Raw genomic sequence first — 20589 nt, forward strand, 5'->3', positions numbered from 1 at the left:
ACCCATGCGTGTTTCATTAACCTTTCAAAATGCACTAAGACACTGCAATTGGTACGGGAAAAAAAAAAAAAAAAGCTCCACTCCAGAGACACTAAGAGGCTCAACGAGCTCATCAAAGAGCCCAGCTCGGCCGCTGGCCTTTCCTGGGAGACCCTGTAGGCGGTGGTGCAGAGCAGGATGAGGAGGAGAACTTGCGCCTTCACAAACAATGAACTACACCCACTCACCGCTGTGCTCACAGCTCAGCAGAGCACTCTGGGCCAAAGACCTTTTCCTCCCCGAGCGCTCAGAGCAGCCGTTTAGGAAGTCCTTTCTGCCTACAGCTATCAGACTGTTCGACAGCCCATTTGTCATTCGGCGGACGCTTTTATCCAAAGTGCCTTACAGTAGCACCAGTGTCTACATTTTCATTGTGGACGGCCTCAGTGGAAGAGATCCCCTAACCCTGGGAAGTGTTAGTGCCTTGCTCTGCACACTGTGCTACACAGGGAGTGGAACCACTGTAGCAACTGATAATGTAATAACTTCCTTCATTCAAACTTTGTCATTCGCCAGAACAACAACATTTAATAAAATGTCCCTCTAAATGAGTCAAAAGTATACAATGCAACTTGTTAATGCAATACATTTCTGCATAATATTATAACATCACATTATTACTGGTGACTGACACATTCTAAGAGCTGTAACATTGTTTTAACAGATGATGTAATAATAATATTGACTAACAATGAAATAACCTGAGTTATTGCATTCATATTCTTACAAGTTGCGACATTGTTAATTATGATGACCTCGATGACAACAATGAGGATGGGGACTGAGTTGACATTGATGCCCTGGGTCAGATGATGTTCACCCCAGCATTTTTATTCTGTTTATTCTGTGTGTTTTTCTTATGTTCATTTTGTTATCAATATTTAGTTGGAGTCGTTTTCATTTATTGTCTCAAGATGTGGGTGTTGTGAAGCCTATTGAGACCGTAACTGTGATTAAGGGCTAACCTAACATGAGTTAGTCAATACTATTATGACATCATCATTTTGAAGTAATAATAGCTGAGTAATGTAATAATGTGAGTGTTATTACAGTACATTATCCAGCATTTTATTGCATTAACAACTTTTATTACATTTTCAACCCATTAAGAGGAGACATTTTATTACATTTTGACAAGTTATTATTCGGCAGCTCCATTATCGGTCGCTACAAACCCTAACCTTGGCAGTGTTAGTGCCATGCTGCACAAACTGCAACAGAGGATCACAAAACCTCCAAATAAAACCTTTAATGGTGCTCACACACACACACATACACGCACACAGATAAAGCACTTTGCAAATCACACAGGTTTTTAACCAGTTTTTTTCTTGTTGATGGCTCTACTATACAAATTGTATGCTATGTGTTGTGATTGTGGTGTATTACTGCTCCGGTACAGTATAATGCCTGAATTTGACCCTGAGATGAAGAGAATGTGTCTCACAAAATGTAACTGGGTCAGTGGAAGAGGGTTTTACACAGTGAACTGAGAACTGTGATTGGACGACTTGAGTTTGATTGACATACCCATGGTGACAGGAGGGATGACGGGGTCCGTGGAGGAGGGCTTAGCCTTGACAGGAATGGGTGTGGTTGGTCCGTTTACCATCACATGACCTGGAGGACGGGTAAAACAGCTGAGAGTGAGTTTCAATGTATATATACTTACAATTACACACAGTCTTTCAACATATGTTCCATATGTCACTAAAGAAAAAAAAAATCACAGAGGTCAGGGACGCGTCAGGCCAGCTTGCATGGGTACATGTAGATCTATGACTGTGTGGTTACATGCTAAAGAAGATGTAGGTTTTCCTTGTGTGTGTGTGTGTGTGTGTGTGTGTGTGTGTGTGTGTGTGTGTGTGTGTGTGTGTGTGTACACTGACCTAGGTAGTGCAGTAGTTTCTGGGCTCGATTCTGCGTGGGTTTGAGGTTAAAGAGTTCCTGGTTCTCGTCAATAAACTGGGTGTCCACTGTGGAATGGAGGAACTGGTGGTTGGACAGAACGTTCTGGAGAAACGGGATGTTGGTCTGGAGAGAGAGAGAGAGAGTGAGAGAGAGAGAGAGAGAGAGAGAGAGAGAGAGAGAGAGAGAGAGAGAGAGAGAGAGAGAGGGAGGGAGAGGGAGAGACTTTAACTTTTTTAATGAGCAGCTCACATAATGGAGAGAAATCTGCATGTTCTGTTAAACAAAACCACAAAAAAAGCACCTCTCACACTAACCCACACACGCACCTACACACAACAATAACCAAACTGAATACACCAGAGAGAAAGAGAGAGAGAGGAGCAAGTCAAAATGAGTTAAAAGACAGCAATCAGTGTAATCAACTCCTATCCTGGTAATAAAGCTCTTGAAATAAATTATTTTTTATTGTTTTGAAGGGAACAGCTAGCCTGAAAGCACTGTTAAAAAAGACAACAGACTCACGTTTGCGAAAGCACGCACAAAGCATAGATACACAACGTTAAAACACACAAATTGTGGCATTGCACAAACCACATTCAAATCACAGAATACACACTACACAACCCGAGTCCCCTCACACACACACACACACACACATAGAGCAGAGGGAGACAGTCAACTGTTGAAAGTAATTACATTCCTTTTCTATTTTGTTGTTGTTGTTGTTGTTGTATGTTTGTCTTAGACAAGTATTATCACGGCAATTAAGCTCTCTGAATTGAGAAAGACAAAATGAATGAGAGAGAAGGGAAAAAGGAGAGAGATGCAGTTGTTCAAGGTAATTTCATTATTTGCTTTGTTGATGGTTCTGATGCTCTTGTATGCCTGCCTTGACAATGTAAGAAGAATACTGTAAGAAGAAAGAAAGAAGGGGAGAGAGACATTCGTAGACAGAGAGACATAAAGGGAGAGTGTGAGGACTAGATGGGTGGTTTGAGCGAGAGAAGGATATGTTAATAATATTCTTGGAGCCGCTTTAGATGTGTTTATCACTGTTTAATGTCCCCCGAGGGAGGGGAGAGAGCGAGGGAGAGGGTATTGTGTGAAAAGTGTGAAAAAGAAAGGCAAAAATACAGCAGATTATTTCTCCAAGTTTGAGAAAAAGCGTCAATTTACCATTTACAGAGGATTTTGCATAGGGTCCAATATGCTGGCTTCATAAACTGCATTTAAAAAGCAAACCCTGGCCACTCGTAACCCAGCATCCAACCACCACTTTTATGCCCATCCTCACACACACACACACACACACACACACACAGCACAACACCAAGAGAGAAACAGGGTCCCCGAGGACCCACTGGGTTTTGGGTATGAAACAGCTCTCTGAGCCCAAAAATTTAACATTCCCCTCACTAGGGTCTATTGATAGATCTGTCTCTCTCCCTCACACACACACCGGCATACGAATGCAAATGCCCTTATACACACACAAACATAACATATTGCACATCCATCACAGCAAAATTGTCAGCGTTAATTTAACTCTTAAAGTGTTAAAAACAACACTGCCAGTGTTTATATGAGTCCAACTGACACACACACACACATATGTGCAGATGGTCAGAATTTACAACCACAATTTAGACATTTAGCTGACACCCTAACCCAGAGTGACTTGAAATAAGTGGCACAGCAGAATCACTCAACATTCAGGGATCCCGTTAATTGGAAGAAGCGGGTCAAGCAATAAACAAAACACACACACCTTATTACTAGCACTGAGAGAGAGGGAGAACTAGCAAAGAGATCAATGTTAGTGTGCTCAGGCGATGTAAGTGGATGTTGGTCATGCCAATAAAGCCAAAATTAGACCTGAGAATTGAGACAGAGGCCTTAGAGGGAGGGAGGGAGAGAGAGAGAGAGAGAGCGAGAGAGAGAGACAGATCTAAGGCATTCAGCCGATGCTTGCAGTAAGAGTAGAGAGAGAGAGAGGGGAGAGTGGGAGGGAAGAACAGAGACAAAAGCAAAGATTTCTGTTGAGAGTCAAAGGAGATTCACATCTAGAGAGAGAGAGAGAGAGACTACAGACAGGGTCATTCACACCAACAGCCCTTAGAGTAGGGAGAATTTAATTTTCTAAGGTGGAGTTACAAACTAATGCACACACAAAATGACACTGTGTGCTCAGCACTTTGCAACAGGGACCAGAGAGCCGGAGAGAAGAAGAAAGAAGCGGAGAGGGACTCACATGATGGTTCAACACTGCCAAGGCTAGTGCTATATGGTGTGGACCAAAAAAAATAAATAAAAAAAAAGGGATTTTTGCTGAATACTGTAATTGCAATAGGAATTCAGCTACCTGTGGACAGCTTCTTCTACTCTATTTATATGCTAAAAAATAATTTAAATGTGTATTTGTGAGAGGAATGGGATGCTAATGCTTTGGATTTTTTCAGTGAGATAAAAAAGGATTTTCTTGGAACATACAACGTGACTTGTAGGCCAGGGATTCTGCACAGCACAAGAATACCTTGTTTAGGAGAGATGCCTGGAACACATTTCCCCCGGAGGAAAATCAGCAGCCTTTTTGCAATGTGAATTAAGTTAGTCAAATAGGCCATGGCGACATTTTGAGGCAATGCAGTTTGTGTAAAACTGCCAACAGTCATGGTTATGGTGGGAAATTAACACAACTGTAAGCGCCGTCGCTCTACAGACACTGTTAGGTAAACAGCCAGTCTATAGGGAGCCGAAGCAGAAGTGTAGGCCAAAGCCTTGCTGTGGCTGACTATCGGCTAACATGATTTTCCATTGACCGCATATTGCATGTCTTCTACAACTAAACAAAGCAACGGATGGTGTTGAGATTCACCACTCGGCTCACTGCGTCACATGCTTTTAGACGATTTGCACGTTTCTTATTTTACGGCATAGAAACGTACAGAAAAGACTTTACCAAGGATGTACCAACTGTTAGCAAGGACCTCGCTGATATACAAGTTCAGGCTCAAGATAGTAACTGCCGACATTTTTTCACAGCTAGCTAGCTACCGTAGCTTGTTCCCTTTGCAGGAGATGGAACATTCCAACTAGCTAAAAGCCTGCTGGGTAGTGTAGTTCGGTAACTAATTTTGTCGTTCATGTAAATAACACGGAATGGATTTTTTAAAAATTAAGTCAAACAAGATGAGTTGAGCTCACTACAACATATTTCAAAATCAAAGCCATTTGCTTTTTAGACTGCTTACATGAAGTAACCTCCCATACACTGACATAGGGTAAAGTCAACCCAAGAAAACAAAAAAAACCAAAACAACATACAGTATGGATTCAAAGGACGGCAGACGAAGGACAGCAGCATAACAAATAAAGGAATAAAAATATGGGAGAATGAAAGAGTGAGAATAAAACATTACAGTAAAAATTTGAGGTAGCTGTGTTCTTTGTTCTTCATTCTGATTTGTTTGTTTTGTTTCATTGGAGGACAGATTTTTTTAATAGGCGTCCTGGGAGTTTTTTTCCCCAATATCTCACCTGCACAATTTTCCCTCTTCTTTCTGTGTTTTATCATTTATGTGTGTAAATAAACTAAAAGGCAGAAATAAAAGAGAAAAGTGGAGAGAGAGAGAAGAGACAGGGAATGAGAGAAAGATAGGAACAGACGTCATTAATAAAAGATAGCAGAAATAATAGAGAGAGGGAGAGAGAGGGACATCATTAATACATGGAGGTTTGTCCTTTTCCTTTCTGCTGTACCAGATCAATGTGTTCATTATCAGGCTGCTCTGTATGCCTGTAGCTACCACACACACACACACACACACACACACACACACACTCACACACACTCACACACACTCACACACACTCACACTTCACTCTTTCTCCATCTGTCCCCTAATGATGTGACACACACTCTAAAAGGCCGCGCACACACACACACACACTCTCTCTCTCTCTCTCTTCTCCCTCTCCACCCTTCAGTCTCTTTTCTGTATTTATCTGCTCTTTCTTCATCTCACTCTTGGTGATACCACACACATACACACACACACACACACACACACACTCGACAGAGGTCCTTTCCTGATTTGGATACCCTGTAACTACTTTTTGGCTATGGGTCCCAAAGCTAAGTAGATAGCAAAGAACACATACACACACACACACACTTCCTTGCCAGAAATGCTTGTGGCTCCTGTTCCCATATGGTATGCAGATTGCAAACACAGACACATACACACACACACACCTTTGTGTATTACTTTTTGTGAGAAAGTTAACATGCCTGAACGTGAATTAATGTTCACACATATAGGCGTTCTTTCACATGACACACACACACACACACACACGGGGGACTGGGTGTCAAAATGTATTGCTGTTTTTTTGGTGCAGACTGAACCTCATACTTTTTGTCGCCAAAAAAGATGACAGGCACTTGGCGCTGACTGCCCCTACTTTAATTCCCACAGACCTCAGTGTATCATCAGAGAAGTCCGTTTTATTGCCACTCCGCTCACAGCCAGTCGCTATCGCTGTTGTTGCAATCAGCTTTACTGGTGATTGCCAAAGCAACATTGTGAGGTACAATATCGACGCGGCAAGCTGTTGGCTAGACTGCAGACACAAGCAAACTCCACGAAACACTGCCTCAGAACACTTCCACTCTGAAAGCGGGGCATCTGCAGGTTTCAGAGAGACAAATGTAAGACTTTTTAAAGACCTTTTTAATGCTACCTGGAAATTAAATCAAAATAAAGAAAAAAAAAAACAAGCAAGATCAGCCTATTTCCAATTAAACTAAGCTAATGGAAGTTCTGAAACTATAAACACGTTTACATATTGCACTACTAACCCTGTTCAGTATTAATCAAAGACTGGACATGCAGCGTAAGCAAACCTGTCATTGCATAGTGAAAAAATAAGATAGATAAAATAAAATAATGATAAATAATAGCAAAATAAGATATTTTAATACCTTTTAAGGCCTTAAATTTTGATTATTTATGTTTCCAGACATTTTAAGGACCAGCGCATACCCTGCAAATGACTCTCCACTGCTCAAAGAGTAGGGGGTAAAAAATGGAGTTACACTTCAATAAATCTGATGGAATATTGGAGTCCACAGCCAGCAATGGCCACAGGTATTCAGCATTCATCAGCAATAACACATACTGACAGGCCAACATTATTTCTTGCAACCACTTCCTTCAGAAAGAGTGCCATGTTGCAATGTTTAATACCTGGTATTAAAATGCGATCTGGATATACTATCCAGATAATGCAAAATCCAATCACCTGGTTCTTGTTGTCTGCATTGTGACTGGATCTCATTTTTCACACGCACTATGCAAAGCAGGTGAGTAGGTGGGGAGGAGGCAACAAAAACAAACATGGCAGGTGTTTCTGCCCAGCCTGAACTTACTTTTTTTTTTTTTTTTTGCCATGGAAGGGCTCTCTAGTAGGAAACAACTGAAACAACAAGTTGTTTTTGTGTTTGTACTCCGTGGGCGGAAGCTTCCTCACTAATTCGAACGCACTGTGCGGATGGCGTTTACACCTGGCTGACGCCAGCTGCGATCCGATCGTAATGCGAAAGTCATGTGGCAGATCCGATCACATTCTTTCTTTTCTTTTCAAAATCTTTTTATTGAGATTTTCAACAAAAGTTCCCAGGGTTGGGCAGGCATATTCCACATTGTTACAAAATATACATCAATGTAGTATCATATAAAAATAAAAAGTGATAATAGTGACAGTAATAAAGTGAGACGTCCCTACCCCCCCACCCCCTTACCCTCCCACCCTCTTGATTACCTAGAATAGGTATGAGGCACAGTATCTAGAAATAAAGAAATAAAACTAAGGATGTAGCTATTTCCATGAAGTCAGGTGTTATTTTCGTGTCAAGGGCAGGGCTAGAATGCATGTCACACTATGTTGAGATCCGATCACATTCTGATCATAATGTGTGCCGTGTGCATTTACGCCTTGCATTAATGTGGGTTTTCCTTATTCAGGACGATACCCAGATGCAGATTACATTTTAATACCAGGCTTAAATGGCCTCTTAGTCTTGCAGTGATACATTCCTTCAAATTCAGTTTCACCACTTCAGTGCTGTGAGAGAGCTAATGTAGTTATATTTCATATGATAATTCAAGCCTGAAGTCACCTCAGCCACTTCTGTCGACACTGGTCTAGCCTCCAACACTTTCTGCCACGTGATCCTCTACTCCTCTACTACTCTCTACTCCTGCAGGTATTACTGTGAAGAACAACCTGAGGTGGTGGAAGACAACAGGGAGACCCAGAACATTTTCTTTGACCTGGGTGTATTCCCAAACATCCTCAGCTCCATTTTATGCCCCTTTGACACCGGAATTATGACCCAAGAAACCCATGACTGTTGATGTGAAAGGGTCGACCCCACAGAAAGATCCTCATCAAGACCTGGGTCCAACTCTACTCTGCTTGGTGTCAGAGTTCAGAGCTTGACCTGTGTTATGGGGCCAAACCTCCTTGACACGTGTGAAGGTGAACTATACCGGCGGTACAATTTGTTCCATGAACATAAGGCATACTGACTTAATCATTTTTCAAAAGATACTGTATTAGCTATGATGTTGGGTATTTAAAAAAAAACAAAAAAACATTTACTTTGAAACGTTTTCAAAAGGAAATGTTTGGAACATGTTCATTTCTGGAAGCAAAAGTAATGAAAAACAGGGTTGAAATTAATTTTCATTGACGCAACGAATCAAAAAATAATTTGTATCCGTATGGAATTCAAAGTACAGTTTTTGACCATTTTCAAACGATGCCTGGCGCTGCACACTAAAGGCACAACACACACGCACGAGCTCCGTCTCCCGCAAACACAAACACTGGCTCTCTCTGTCACACACAGCCTCGGCGCTCCCTCAGTGATTAGGAGTTGAATAGGGGAGCTGTCAGGTCATTCGTCTTTTCTCTCCTCTCCTCCTCTGTCTCCCCTATCCCCATCCGTCACGCCTTAACCACTGGCCCGGACACATAAAACAAGATCAACACACACACACAGCCCCAGGAGTGAATATACACACAGTTGCATGCACACATAGACATGTAGAGGGGACACTCACACTTCTCTTAGCTACAAATTTACTCAAGCAGACAAGACATACCCAAAATAAACACACACACAAACACACATCACCCTCACTTTGACAGACTCAAAGGTATCAACAAGCAAACACGCACAGACTCGAGAGTAAATACTGACAATGCTACACTCTGAGAAACCCAGGCAATACACATGGACACGCACACAATGATAAGCAGGGCAACCGCAAAAAAACCCACACAATTGTGCAATTGTGTCCAACTGTTTTACCCCCCAACCCCCACACACAACACCACCAAACACACATGAACAGCTGAAAGATCCAGATTGTGATGTGCAAGTACACACACACACACACACACACACACACACATGTAAACAGTGAGTCATACTGGTGAGGTGAATTGGCTTGTGTTGTTCTCAGTTGGCTGTTAATGACTTTGCCTCAGTCCACTGATTGGTTTGTTTAGAAGGCCAGGAGGCCAGTCTGTGTGTGTGTGTGTGTGTGTGTGTTGTGTGTGTGTGTTCACACCATTGTGTTTGCATCCTTATCTGTGTGCATTTGTGTGACCGCACCCCTGTGTGTGTGTGTGTGTGTGTGTGTGTGTGTGTGTGTCCATGTTATGATAAAGAGTGAGTGGGTCAAGGCGTCAGCCCTGATGAGTTGAAAGCACATTCTGTGTTGATGTGACATGTGAACAACTGTGACCTCCATCCCACCTCCACATCGCTCTTTCCTCTCCCTCTCTCCCTCCAACTTCTCCACTCACCTTCATCATCATCTAATTTTTTTCTCTTTATTTCTTGCCTCTGGCCGTCTCGCTTAAGGTAACTCTAATAATAATAATACTAATAATGTTTACTCCCCCTCCCTCTTTTCAATTCCAGCAGTCTCTCATCTGCAGTCTCACTCTCACACACTCTGCATCTCACAACCTAAACTTTTACAGAGCTAATAGCTTCGCACATGACTATTTCATGGCTACATCTAAAAATCTGATCTGAAATCAGTGTTGGACACCCCGTCTCGCTGCGGAGGCTTTTTCCCACTGAAATCTAAAGTTGTATGGTGATCTTTCCGGTAATAACTCCTGTCACTGTGTCACGGTAGAGCAATTTTCAGAGCAATTTAATTCTAAGTTCATCAGGCAAACTGTAGCCAGAGCCATTTCAATCGGAAAGAAGCTTGCGGTGTCGAAAGAATTGGAAAAACCCTGAAAAAATTTGAATGGAAATTCTGACAAAATGATATACTGTTACAAAGATTGTCTCTTTCTAGGATAGCATTTTTGTTTGATTGCTTTTGTGTGCGCACTTTGCATGAAATAGACTGTCCAGCAAAATCCAGGTGAAAGCTATGATCCCTTATTAACTTCGCCAGTCTAATACACTGCAGTCATGAAGGGGAAATGCAGAACAGGAGGAAATGGGAAGAGGGATTTTTAAGTTGAGATGCATACCGTTTTGCTGGGCAGAAGGGTATCCATCACAACAATATAGCAAGATGTTCCTGAAATTGCCTGACAGCCATCTGCTTTACATCATGTACAGCAGTATTAAGGCAAGGTTTTCTTTCTACACTCACCATTTTGTACCGATGTCCAACACGCATACAGGGAGAAATCCATCGAAGAGGCAGACAGTAGCCTCAATAGACCAGAATGCAATGCAGCCGCAAGACATGTAAGGCACACGACCCACTCTTTTTCTCGAGTGGAAAAACTTGCCCCTTACTATCGCTATCGCTCTCTCCACCTACACAGAAGTCCCAGCTGAACGCAACAGGTTCAGGCCCGCTCTCTGGTGGTTGTCAGAAGTCTTTCTGGGAAACGAAGGAAATTACCAACTGAAGCAGAAGCAGACACGGAAGGTTGAGGGAAAGTGGGCACAACAAAAAGGTAAATTACAACACTTCATCACAAAATAACTCCTGGAATGCCTTGAGCATCAAGATTGATGACACATAACTGTGTAAGAGTATCAGAGGGTGGAACTTTGCTTTAACACCTGGGGAAATCCCAAATACGTTCACCCGGAGCCCATAACTGATATGTGATGTGTTTTTGCGACAATGCGACTCGGTTGGCATCAACTCATAGGGGTGCTGAACTAGCTAAAAGCAAGACTTCTTAAACTCTTTTGGGGACACTGGGACCTATGCTTATTAAAACAGATTGCTACTTTTGCCATTTTGGGAATCCCTAAGCAGTCGGCCTGCGACACATTGAACGACTCATGTACTGCTGTACTCCACATTAGCCCGTAAAGTCTGTTGGTCATATACTGTTTGGGAGTTGGTGTTAGTGGTAAGCACAAAGACCTTTAGGTTTATGAATCCTGAACTTACATGCTGCAGAGTGGGCAAACACAGTGAAGGCAGCCATTCACCCAGAATTCATGTTATTGATACGGTAGTGATAGATATGACCACTGAATATTGATACAACACTGATGGAGTAGTTTGCATTTACCCGGACAAGTCATCTGCACCGCTTCCACTTTAACAAACCGCAGACTCAGAAGAGAAGGTGAACATGACAGCCAACTGTTTTCCACAAATATGAATAGGGTCAAAAGGTGACCAGGCTGTGGGCAGGGAGTTATGGGAGAGGTCAGAGATCAGCATCTAGTGTACAGAGACTGTGTGTGTGTGAATTTCAGAAATGAACACTCCGTATTAAAACACTTGAACTGTAGAAAAGCTGCCGTGTTATTTCTTCATTATGTAATATAAACCTATATAGTACTTTATACACTCACCGAGCACTTTGTTAGGAACACCATACTAATCCTGGGTAGGTATCAGCTTTCAGCTCAGTGTCAACCAGCTACCAAAGTGCCATCCGCCTCAAGGTGTTGCATTCTGAGATGCTTTTCTGCTCACCACAGTTGTAAAGAGTGGTTTATCTGAGTTTCTGTAGCCTTTCTGTCAGCTCCAACCAGTCTGGCCATTCTCCTCTGACCTCTCTCATCATCAAGGCTTTTCCGTCCGCAGAACCGCCGCTCACTGGATGTTTTTCGTTTTTCGCACCGTTCTGTGTAAACTCTAGAGACTGTTGTGCGTGAAAATCCCAGGAGATCAGCAGTTTCAGAAATACTCAAACCAGCCTGTCTGGCACCAACAGCCATGCCACGGTCAAAGTCACTGAGATCCCATTTTTTCCCCCATTCTGATGTTTGATGTGAACATGAACTGAAGCTGCTGACCTGTATCTGCATGATCTTATGCATTGCACTGCTGCCACATGATTGGCTGAATGGATAATTGCATGAATACGCAGGTGTACAGGTGTTCCTGATAAAGTGCTCGGTGAGTGTATGACACAGCAACACGTCCTCCGTTACAGAGTCGATATTTGCGAACATCAACAACTCCCTCCCAAAACGACAAACCGCTGAGCTAAGGCTCCACCAGAGAGTTTTGAAATAACATAAAGCAGCAGGGGATCTTCAACCTTTTACAGCCTGGGGACCACATTAGGAATTCATAGTCTCGCTCTGGGACCCCGGCTCAATAAACCATATTGCTACCCTTGGGCCCCACCAGAAGTAGGACTGTAGCCCAAGTTGGTCCTGAGTTACAGTTTAAAGGGGTATTCCACTATAAAAACAAAAAGCCTGCTACGCCTGTGACCTTGCTTTGTTGTTTGATTCTTTAAACTCGGACAGGCATCTCCCAAAGCTAGAAGCAAAGAGAGCTGAGACTTTCTTCACATCATGGAAAGAAAAATTCTAATGATGTTCAACTGATGGTTAGTGGGATAGGGAATTTTCTGATTCACAACTGTTTGGATGGAAGTCCTGAATCATATTGAGCCCACAAATCCAGCTGCCAATTTACTGTCACTGGAAAAGCTTGAGGTGTTTTGATGGTATCACACGTTGAAACCGTGGCTGTCTGGTTCTTAGCTTGGGAGCCTGTTGCTCATGTCCATGGATATTTGTTGACCTGTCAGCAAGATCATAACATGTAAATTCTGTTTTAGGGTTGATTTACATCTTCAAGTCTCCTCTGCAACCAGCTCAGCGGCGGGTTTCATCGATATGCCACGAATGTTAACTCACCAACGTGACTGTATTTGTAATGAATAAACTAATAGGGTGCTGAAATAGATTAAAGTAAAGCCTCTGAACATTTTTTTCAGCCCAGGAAGGAAACGTGAAATTCATAATCTGAGGCTGTGAGACCTCACAGCGTGAAGACCGAGGGTTGGGAAAGATACGACCAAAATATAATACATTACAAATTACTAATCCCCTGTGACAAATCACCGTCACTTCCATGAACTGTCAAGATTGATTGATTGATTCCATCTACGCAATACAGTGATTGATTACAATGAATTATGTTGGGAATTACCATACATTGCTTGTAAAATCTAGACAATGAGTTGAGTGAAAGTTGAATAGATAAATTGTTCCCATTTATAGACTAATTTGAATCATGCTAGGATATTTATTTAACTATCACCTACAACCATGATCAACCACTATTACAAGATACACAAAATTAGATGAAGCATACATTTCTTCCTATAATCAAATGTGTTTTTGTCTCTCACGTTTCTAGGTAATCCAACGTACCTATTACTAGTTTATTATCAGATTACTTACCGTTTTCTGAAATCAAATTACTTCAACCCTCTATCCTCTAACGGTGCCTATGACTTGGTTTGGGTCTTGAGTCATGCAGCAACATGCAGGAGCAGTCTAGTTTTATGTATGAGGCAACTGGCCACTGTTTATGTGGTCTGAGGAGCAGTAAAAAAAAAAAATCAATTCAGGTGGAAAAAAAGACCAACCGACCAAAAGGATATAACCCCCTAAAGGTACAGTAGACAAAAAAGGCAGAGTATTACAAAGTAACTAAAAAAAAAAATCACAAAACAGACCACAAAACCATTGTGTTGGGAGATATCTAACATGAAATCTCCAGTTGCTAACATGAAATCTCAAGCTGTGAGCTTCAATTGCAACTCCCATAGAAACTACCCACTGTATTGTATCTATTGTAATTCTACATTGATCAACACAGGACGAGCCTCCTGAGTGCCCGAGTACCGCACTCTTAAAAATTATGTCTTTTTTAAAACATTTGTATGTCTAGTTTTGGTTGACAGTGTTTTTTATTAACAAATGTTCTTTAATAACATACACTGAGTCAATACTGTTGCTAACAAATATGTTGTTGTAAACAGAGTCAAAATATGTTTTCACAAAGATATATCAGGCTAAAATAAATTAGGAATATAAAATCATTAAATCAGGGTAACCCTTGATTTCACATTCTTCGTAAGTACTAGGTATCTAACTGGTAAAAACATGGTAAGAATAGTAAGTAACTAAGTGATAACAGCTGGTGTAAATACTTAATACATACATTTGACGGCATAAATCCTAGGAATTTAGGCTACACTTTTTTTACGCCTTCTCCATTATTATCTGTTCAACAATCCTGTAAGCACAGAATTTACATTTATTACATTACATTTTACTGTATTCCTTCTAGGAATTAAGGCAATGGTCCTATAAATTAGCTGCTTTAACTCACTTGGAAAATATTTATTTATTAACTTAGCTGTGTTGTTTGTTCCCATGGAATTACTCCCGTATTCCTCCATGTGTTTATTTTCCTTCTCCATTTCAAGGCAAACATCTAGCATATACCTAGCAATTACCTGGTATATACCTAGTAGTTAGGGTGACTGTAAAAGAAAGGGTGACCAAAACAGGATTCAGTGAGTCACATGTAACATGTAAGAGATCAAAGCAAAGCAGCTCGACGCCCAGCCTTTTCCCACATACTGTGCTATATAAGACATTAGAGCTCTGGAAGAAATGGACGATTCAATCACCAATGTCCAATGACCCTTATACTAATGGTCTAAGACTACAGTATATTGTTCATGTAATAGACCAGATAGGCACTCGGTCGATACTTTAAGTTTCGTATCAGCAGTTTAAAGGTGATACATTGGTGTTTCCGTACTAATAAGTATTATTCAGTGAAGTGATCTGGACTCCTATTCGCAAAGCTTACCAGAATAGAAATGCTGACTCAGCGAACAAGACCCAACTTAATCCCTCCCAAAAAAACATGCATCTTAGGAGGATGCACCATCTACAGCTCAGCATAGTGCTTTTAATTTCAAAAGATCCGCAGTCCTATTCTGAGGGACTAGATGAGTCCTTAACATCAAATGAGTAACAACTGCCTTGTTTACAGCCTTGTTTACAGAATTTACTGTAATTGTCTAAATTGCATTATTTATTTGCTTGGTTTTGACAGCCAACAGTCACAACAGATGACAGTGTTTATAGGTTTTCTCATTTGGTTTTAAAACTCATCGATCAGTGGCAGACTCCTGTTTTGAAAGACTGCGTGAAGCTTGCATGGCGCAGTGCAGTGTGTGTGTGTATGTGTGTGTGTGTGTGTGTGTGTGTGTGTGTGTGATTGTGTGCTGTTTTCATGATACAAGTCATAGACAGTCCATTGTGTGCTGCTGTCCGTGAAGCTGAAATGGCTGGCAGCAGCAATTTACACACAGTCACTGTTACTGCCTGGCTGCCTGCATGTTCTCTCTTTCTCTCTTTCAAACAAACACACACACACACACACACACACACACACACACACACACACACACACACACACAGGCAGAGCATCCCTGTATTGGTAACAAAGAACTGATGCCAAGGAAAGACAGCTTACGCCAGGGGAAACAATCAACAATCAAAATCTCATTTGCTATCTTTTCTCTTACACCTCTCGAATTTGTGTTTCTATGTGAAAGAAGTCTTTCTTCCTAGTACCTCATTGCATTTCTGTGTAAATCCAGTGTGAATACAGTCACATGCTTCCAAAGAAAGCTTTATTAGTTGCCGTTCTTTCGCTGTGTGCCAGGAAAGCCATTTCCACTGTAAATTGCAGCAGCACCTCGGGCATTACAGCAACTCACCCTTAGAAACATTTGGCATGCATGTTAGACTTTTTTCCCTCTCCAGAATATCTCCAAAGTCATTTTCGCCGTGTGTTTTTAAGTCTGAGTGTATTTGTCAATGGTTAACACTTCCAGCAATGTCGCAAATGAGGCCTAACATGTATTTCTGTGAGTCCATTGAGCGCTGCCCATGGTTGCTAAAATGATGTGCCAGCAGTAACCGGGAAGTCATTTGGAGCCGGTATTACTAGTGCAGGGGAAATAAATACAAGCATGATGACATACAAAAACGAATCTGAGAGCAAAATTAGAAGGTGGAGTTGTGTGGTGGCCATGTGTGTGTGTGTGTGTGTGTGTGTGTGTGTGCGCATGTCCTTGTCTCTCATTATCCTCAGATTGAGACAAATGGAGGGGGTCCGCCCTTCGATCTAAACCTCCACACCACTTACTCCTGACATCACAGCTGAACGAGTGTGTGTGTGTGTGTGTGTGTAGGCACATGCATGCGCATGCTTCATCTAGCCTTGTGGGAGGTGTGTGACTAACTGCAGGGTGTGCTGGCCATGTCCTGATTTGTGTGTTATTATGGTGTGTTTGTGTGTCAACTGTGCATTCATGCGTGCATGCCAAACTCTGGGTGAGCTGAGTGTGTGTGTTGCTATGTTCAACCGTGCTGCGTGTGGGAGAGGGTGTATGCACTTGTGTGTTGTTGCTTGCAAATAGATTGTGTGTAATTGTGTATGTTAGACACGTGCCTCCCCAGGCCCTAACCATGCTCATGTGTGTGAAGCACTGTGTTCCATGTGTGCGTGTGTGTGTGTGTGAGTGAATGGATACTCGGGCAATGTGTGCAACCGCTTGACACATTAGTGATTGTGTGTGTGTGTGTGTGTGTGTGTGACATGTGTGCGAGTCCAGGCGCTAACTGTGTGCAAGTTGAATCAATGTTGCCTATATTTAGCCTGTGTCTCACAAACTCACAGTGACTCATTTATCCACATACACACACACACACACACACACACACGTGTCCTTACCTAATGACATGCCAGCCGCGAGAGAGAAAGAGAAAGTGAGAGAGAGGCTTTGACTCAAGTTTCTTTAATGAGAAGTTTTCGGCTTTAACAGAAAAAAAAAAATGCCTCAAAGTACTCAACCATGTATTAAAATGTCTCTCTCTCTCTCTCTGTCTCTCTCTCTCTCTCTCTGCCACTCTCTGAAACACACAACAATATACATCCTTGCTGCTGGGAAGGGCACATTCCTCATTTGTGCTCTTGGTTCAATCTTTTGGTGTCAACAGGTTTCCAGCTGCCCTCCTGTGGTGTTTGTGCTTTTCTGTTTGCCTGCCTGTTGCTAGTGGACTCCCATGGTGAGCATCAGTTAGACGCCCGCTTCTAGTCTTTAATATGTGGCCAGGAAATGTTTTTAGCATTTCCACTGTCAACACTAACAACAACAACTCCTGCACAGTACAGTGGTAATAAACATAACATATAGAAAGTAGTGTATATAAATAATAGCTAACAGAATATACGCTAAATCATATCTATTGATGGTTTCATTGATATTCAGCAATTTGCTTGCTGGCATGCTAAAGCTAGACTATATTAAACTGTGTGTGTAACTTGGTACCAAGTGATCCCACTGTGTAAACTCACTGAAGTCTAAATACCTTCCCCCACGCCGCCAACTCAGGAAAATAGGTGAACACAAGTGATGTAAGTGATGTTCTGCATCTTGTCGACCACATGTCAATGGCGCACATACTGAGAGGAAGAGGAACAGCTGCTCATACAAAGCAAACACAGCTGATTACACCTATACAGTGTAATTCCTTCCTCCAGGCTCCATCCAGATAGATCCCTCAGGCCTGCATAATGCAACCACATAAATATTAAAAAAATGAATCTTTTTTCTTTTAGGAAAATCATCTCTTTGATCAACAAACTTGTGTGACTTGAAAGACTACTAGCAGGTTCAACTGTGTGTTTAGCAGTCAGTGCGCTGCATGGTGTGCTTTTAAGATGATGCAAAGGCAGCTCATACCATCCACTAAACAAATGCATCTGTAACACCTGCACCATGAGCCAGAGAAATACTGGGCACAGAGGTGAGACAATTTCCAGTAGTCAACAACAATGGTAAGTTGATCAATGAACCAATTTGCAAAAAAGTCGATGGGTTCCTTTAACCCTGGGTCAGTAGGCCGACTCCCCTGCACCTTGTTTCACTTTGTGGGCAATTTGGTCTGCCCTCTTTCCGATTAAGCACACCGTTACTCAGAATGAACTAAAAAAGGTCCTGCCCATCTCTCTGCTTTGGTCTTATCCTAAGGAGAAAAGAGCTTTTTTCCCCATTGCATTTTGCAGATCGATCACGTAAAAGCAGCAGTCACAGGAATGTAAGGACACCAAGGCGCTGACCTTTACGCTCCTGTTTTTCGTTTGCTTGTAATTTTGGTGATAGATGAATTTAAGCTCATTCGACTGGTGCGCTCAGTGTGAGTCACTCTGAATAGGAGTGGCAGCTAAATGGCAGTCTCAAATGTAAATGTTAGCAACCCCTCTGTCAGTAATGAGGAGGTTTGTTTTTCCTGATTGGTGAACCCGCTTCATCAATCCGCTGACAGCAGGTCATGTTTGTTGATCTCGTTCGGCAAGGTCACTCCCTCTGATGAGTGGACTGGGTGCCAGCCGCTACTGGTTTGATTAATTGTGAACCATCGAGCCATAAAGCCAAAAGCTGTAAGTGGGATACGATTGGGTGAAATAATCTATCAAACTCCCCCTTGCTATTGCTTTAAGGGAGGTCTGCCTTACCAGGTTAAAAATACACTGGCCCACAGTAGAAAAACAAAACTGGAGAGCGAGAAAAAAAGAGGGAGAGAGGTAAATCCAAGAGAGAAGGGGAGAAGCACAGGGAAAAAGGAGTGCAGGCGAGTAAAGATGGAGTGGGATGAGGCGGTTAAGCCGCGAAAAGGTAGGGAGACGTACAGGGAGAGACACAAACAGGTAGAGAGGCATTTGATGAAGAGACAGATTGAGAACTATTTAGAGAAGATGGAGAGGGATAGAGGAGAGAACGAGGGACAAAAATTGAGCCCCGCATGGAAATTGAGGGAAGTGAAAGAGCAATTCATCCGTAGCATCAGCCAAATCTCCATCCCTGCCATCTTTTTTTTACAACCGTTTCTCATTCCGCCTTTTCTCTGACGTTTCTATGGGCGAGTGAGTGAGTGTGTGTTGAGAGTCGGTGTTGACGCGCATTCGTGTGTGTTGGGAACCATTTAATTCCAACACCCGATATCTCTGGCATTACACGTTCTGCTTTGGTAATGGCGCACACACACACACACACACACCCTCAGACGGTTTCCATTAAATGGCTATTTCTAGCAGCAATTGGCGCGACGGGAGAATCAAGCACTCGGCCACCATTTGAAGTCGTATGGGCGACACTTGTTCCTATCGCTGCGCTATCACTCCATCCAGCCCTCCTCCCATCCCTCGCTCGGCCCTCTCCTCCTCACTTATCTCCCTTATGCCCCTAGAGATTCCTCAGCCCTCTCTCGCTATCTCTCCCTTTCTCTCTCTCTCTCTCTCTCTCTCTCTCTCCTGCTCACTCTCTCTCTCATCTTGGTCTGGCCAAGTGTTGCTTGAGGTTCTGTGAGCTTCTCTTCCCTTTGACCGTACCGGCCCACTCCCTCTTTTCCTTACCTCCTCCTCCCCTCTTCCTCCTCTTTCTCTTCCACCCCCTTCCTCCTCTCTCTTTCCCCCTCTCTTCCTCCTGTCTCCCTCCTTTCCCTGTCTTTCTCCTCCCCTCTTCCTCCTCTCTCTCCTCCTCTCCTTTTCCTCCTCTCTCCTGTCTTCTTTCTCTCTCTCCTCTCCCTCCTCTCCTCCTCCCCCGTCTTCTTCTTCTCTCCATATCCACCCCTCTTCCTCCTCTTTCTTCCACCCCCTTCCTCCTCTCTCTCCCCATTTCTTCCTCCTGTCTTCCTCCTCTCTCTCTTCCTCCTGTCTTTCTCCTCCCCTCTTCCTCCTCCTCTCTTCTGTCTTCCTCCTGTCCTCCTCTCTCTCTTCCACCTGTCTTCCTCCTCTCTCCTCCCCTCTTCTCATCCTCCTCCTCTCTCTTCATCTCTTCTCCCAGTCTTCCTCCTCTCTGCCTCTTCCCCCTCTCTCTCCTCCCCTCTTCTCATCCTCCTCCTCTCTCTCCTCATCTCTTCTCCCAGTCTTTCTCCTCTCTCCCTCTTCCTCCTGTCCTCCTCCTCTCTCTTCCTTCCACTCTGTCCTCCTCTCTTTCTCCTCATCCTCTCCTGTTCCTCCTCTGTCTCCTCCTTCTCTCCCTCCTCTCTCTTCCTCCCCTCTTTCTCCTCATCCTGCCCTTCCTCCTCTTCATCCACCCCTCTTCCTTCTCACTCCCTATCCACTCCCCTCCTCCCTCTCCCCTCCTCCCTCTCTCCCTCCTTCTCTTCCACTCCATCCCCCCCCCCCCCCCCCCCCCCCCCCCCCCCACTCCTCCTCCCTCTCTATCTCTCTCTGTCTGAGGCTTGGCGCTGCTAGAGACAGATCACACTCCTTTTCTCTC

General features: G+C 43.0%; 1 protein-coding gene across 1 annotated transcript in view; it reads right to left on the minus strand.

The window, feature by feature from the left end:
• The window catches only part of LOC139650512 (pyruvate carboxylase, mitochondrial-like), a 269814-nt gene that overhangs the window by 57701 nt on the left and 191524 nt on the right, over nucleotides 1–20589 (minus strand). Inside the window, exons 12-13 of the mRNA XM_071527203.1 lie at nucleotides 1929–2073; nucleotides 1570–1659 (exon numbers count right to left, since the gene is read on the minus strand). Of these exons, the coding sequence (XP_071383304.1) occupies nucleotides 1570–1659; nucleotides 1929–2073 (235 nt within the window). The remainder of the gene's footprint in view (nucleotides 1–1569; nucleotides 1660–1928; nucleotides 2074–20589) is intronic.

Source organism: Centroberyx affinis, unplaced genomic scaffold, assembly GCF_046629955.1.
Source record: "Centroberyx affinis isolate AG114_WGS23_722 - 3 ecotype Tasmania unplaced genomic scaffold, CSIRO-AGI_Caff_v1 ptg001499l_1, whole genome shotgun sequence".
Lineage (NCBI taxonomy): Eukaryota > Metazoa > Chordata > Actinopteri > Beryciformes > Berycidae > Centroberyx > Centroberyx affinis.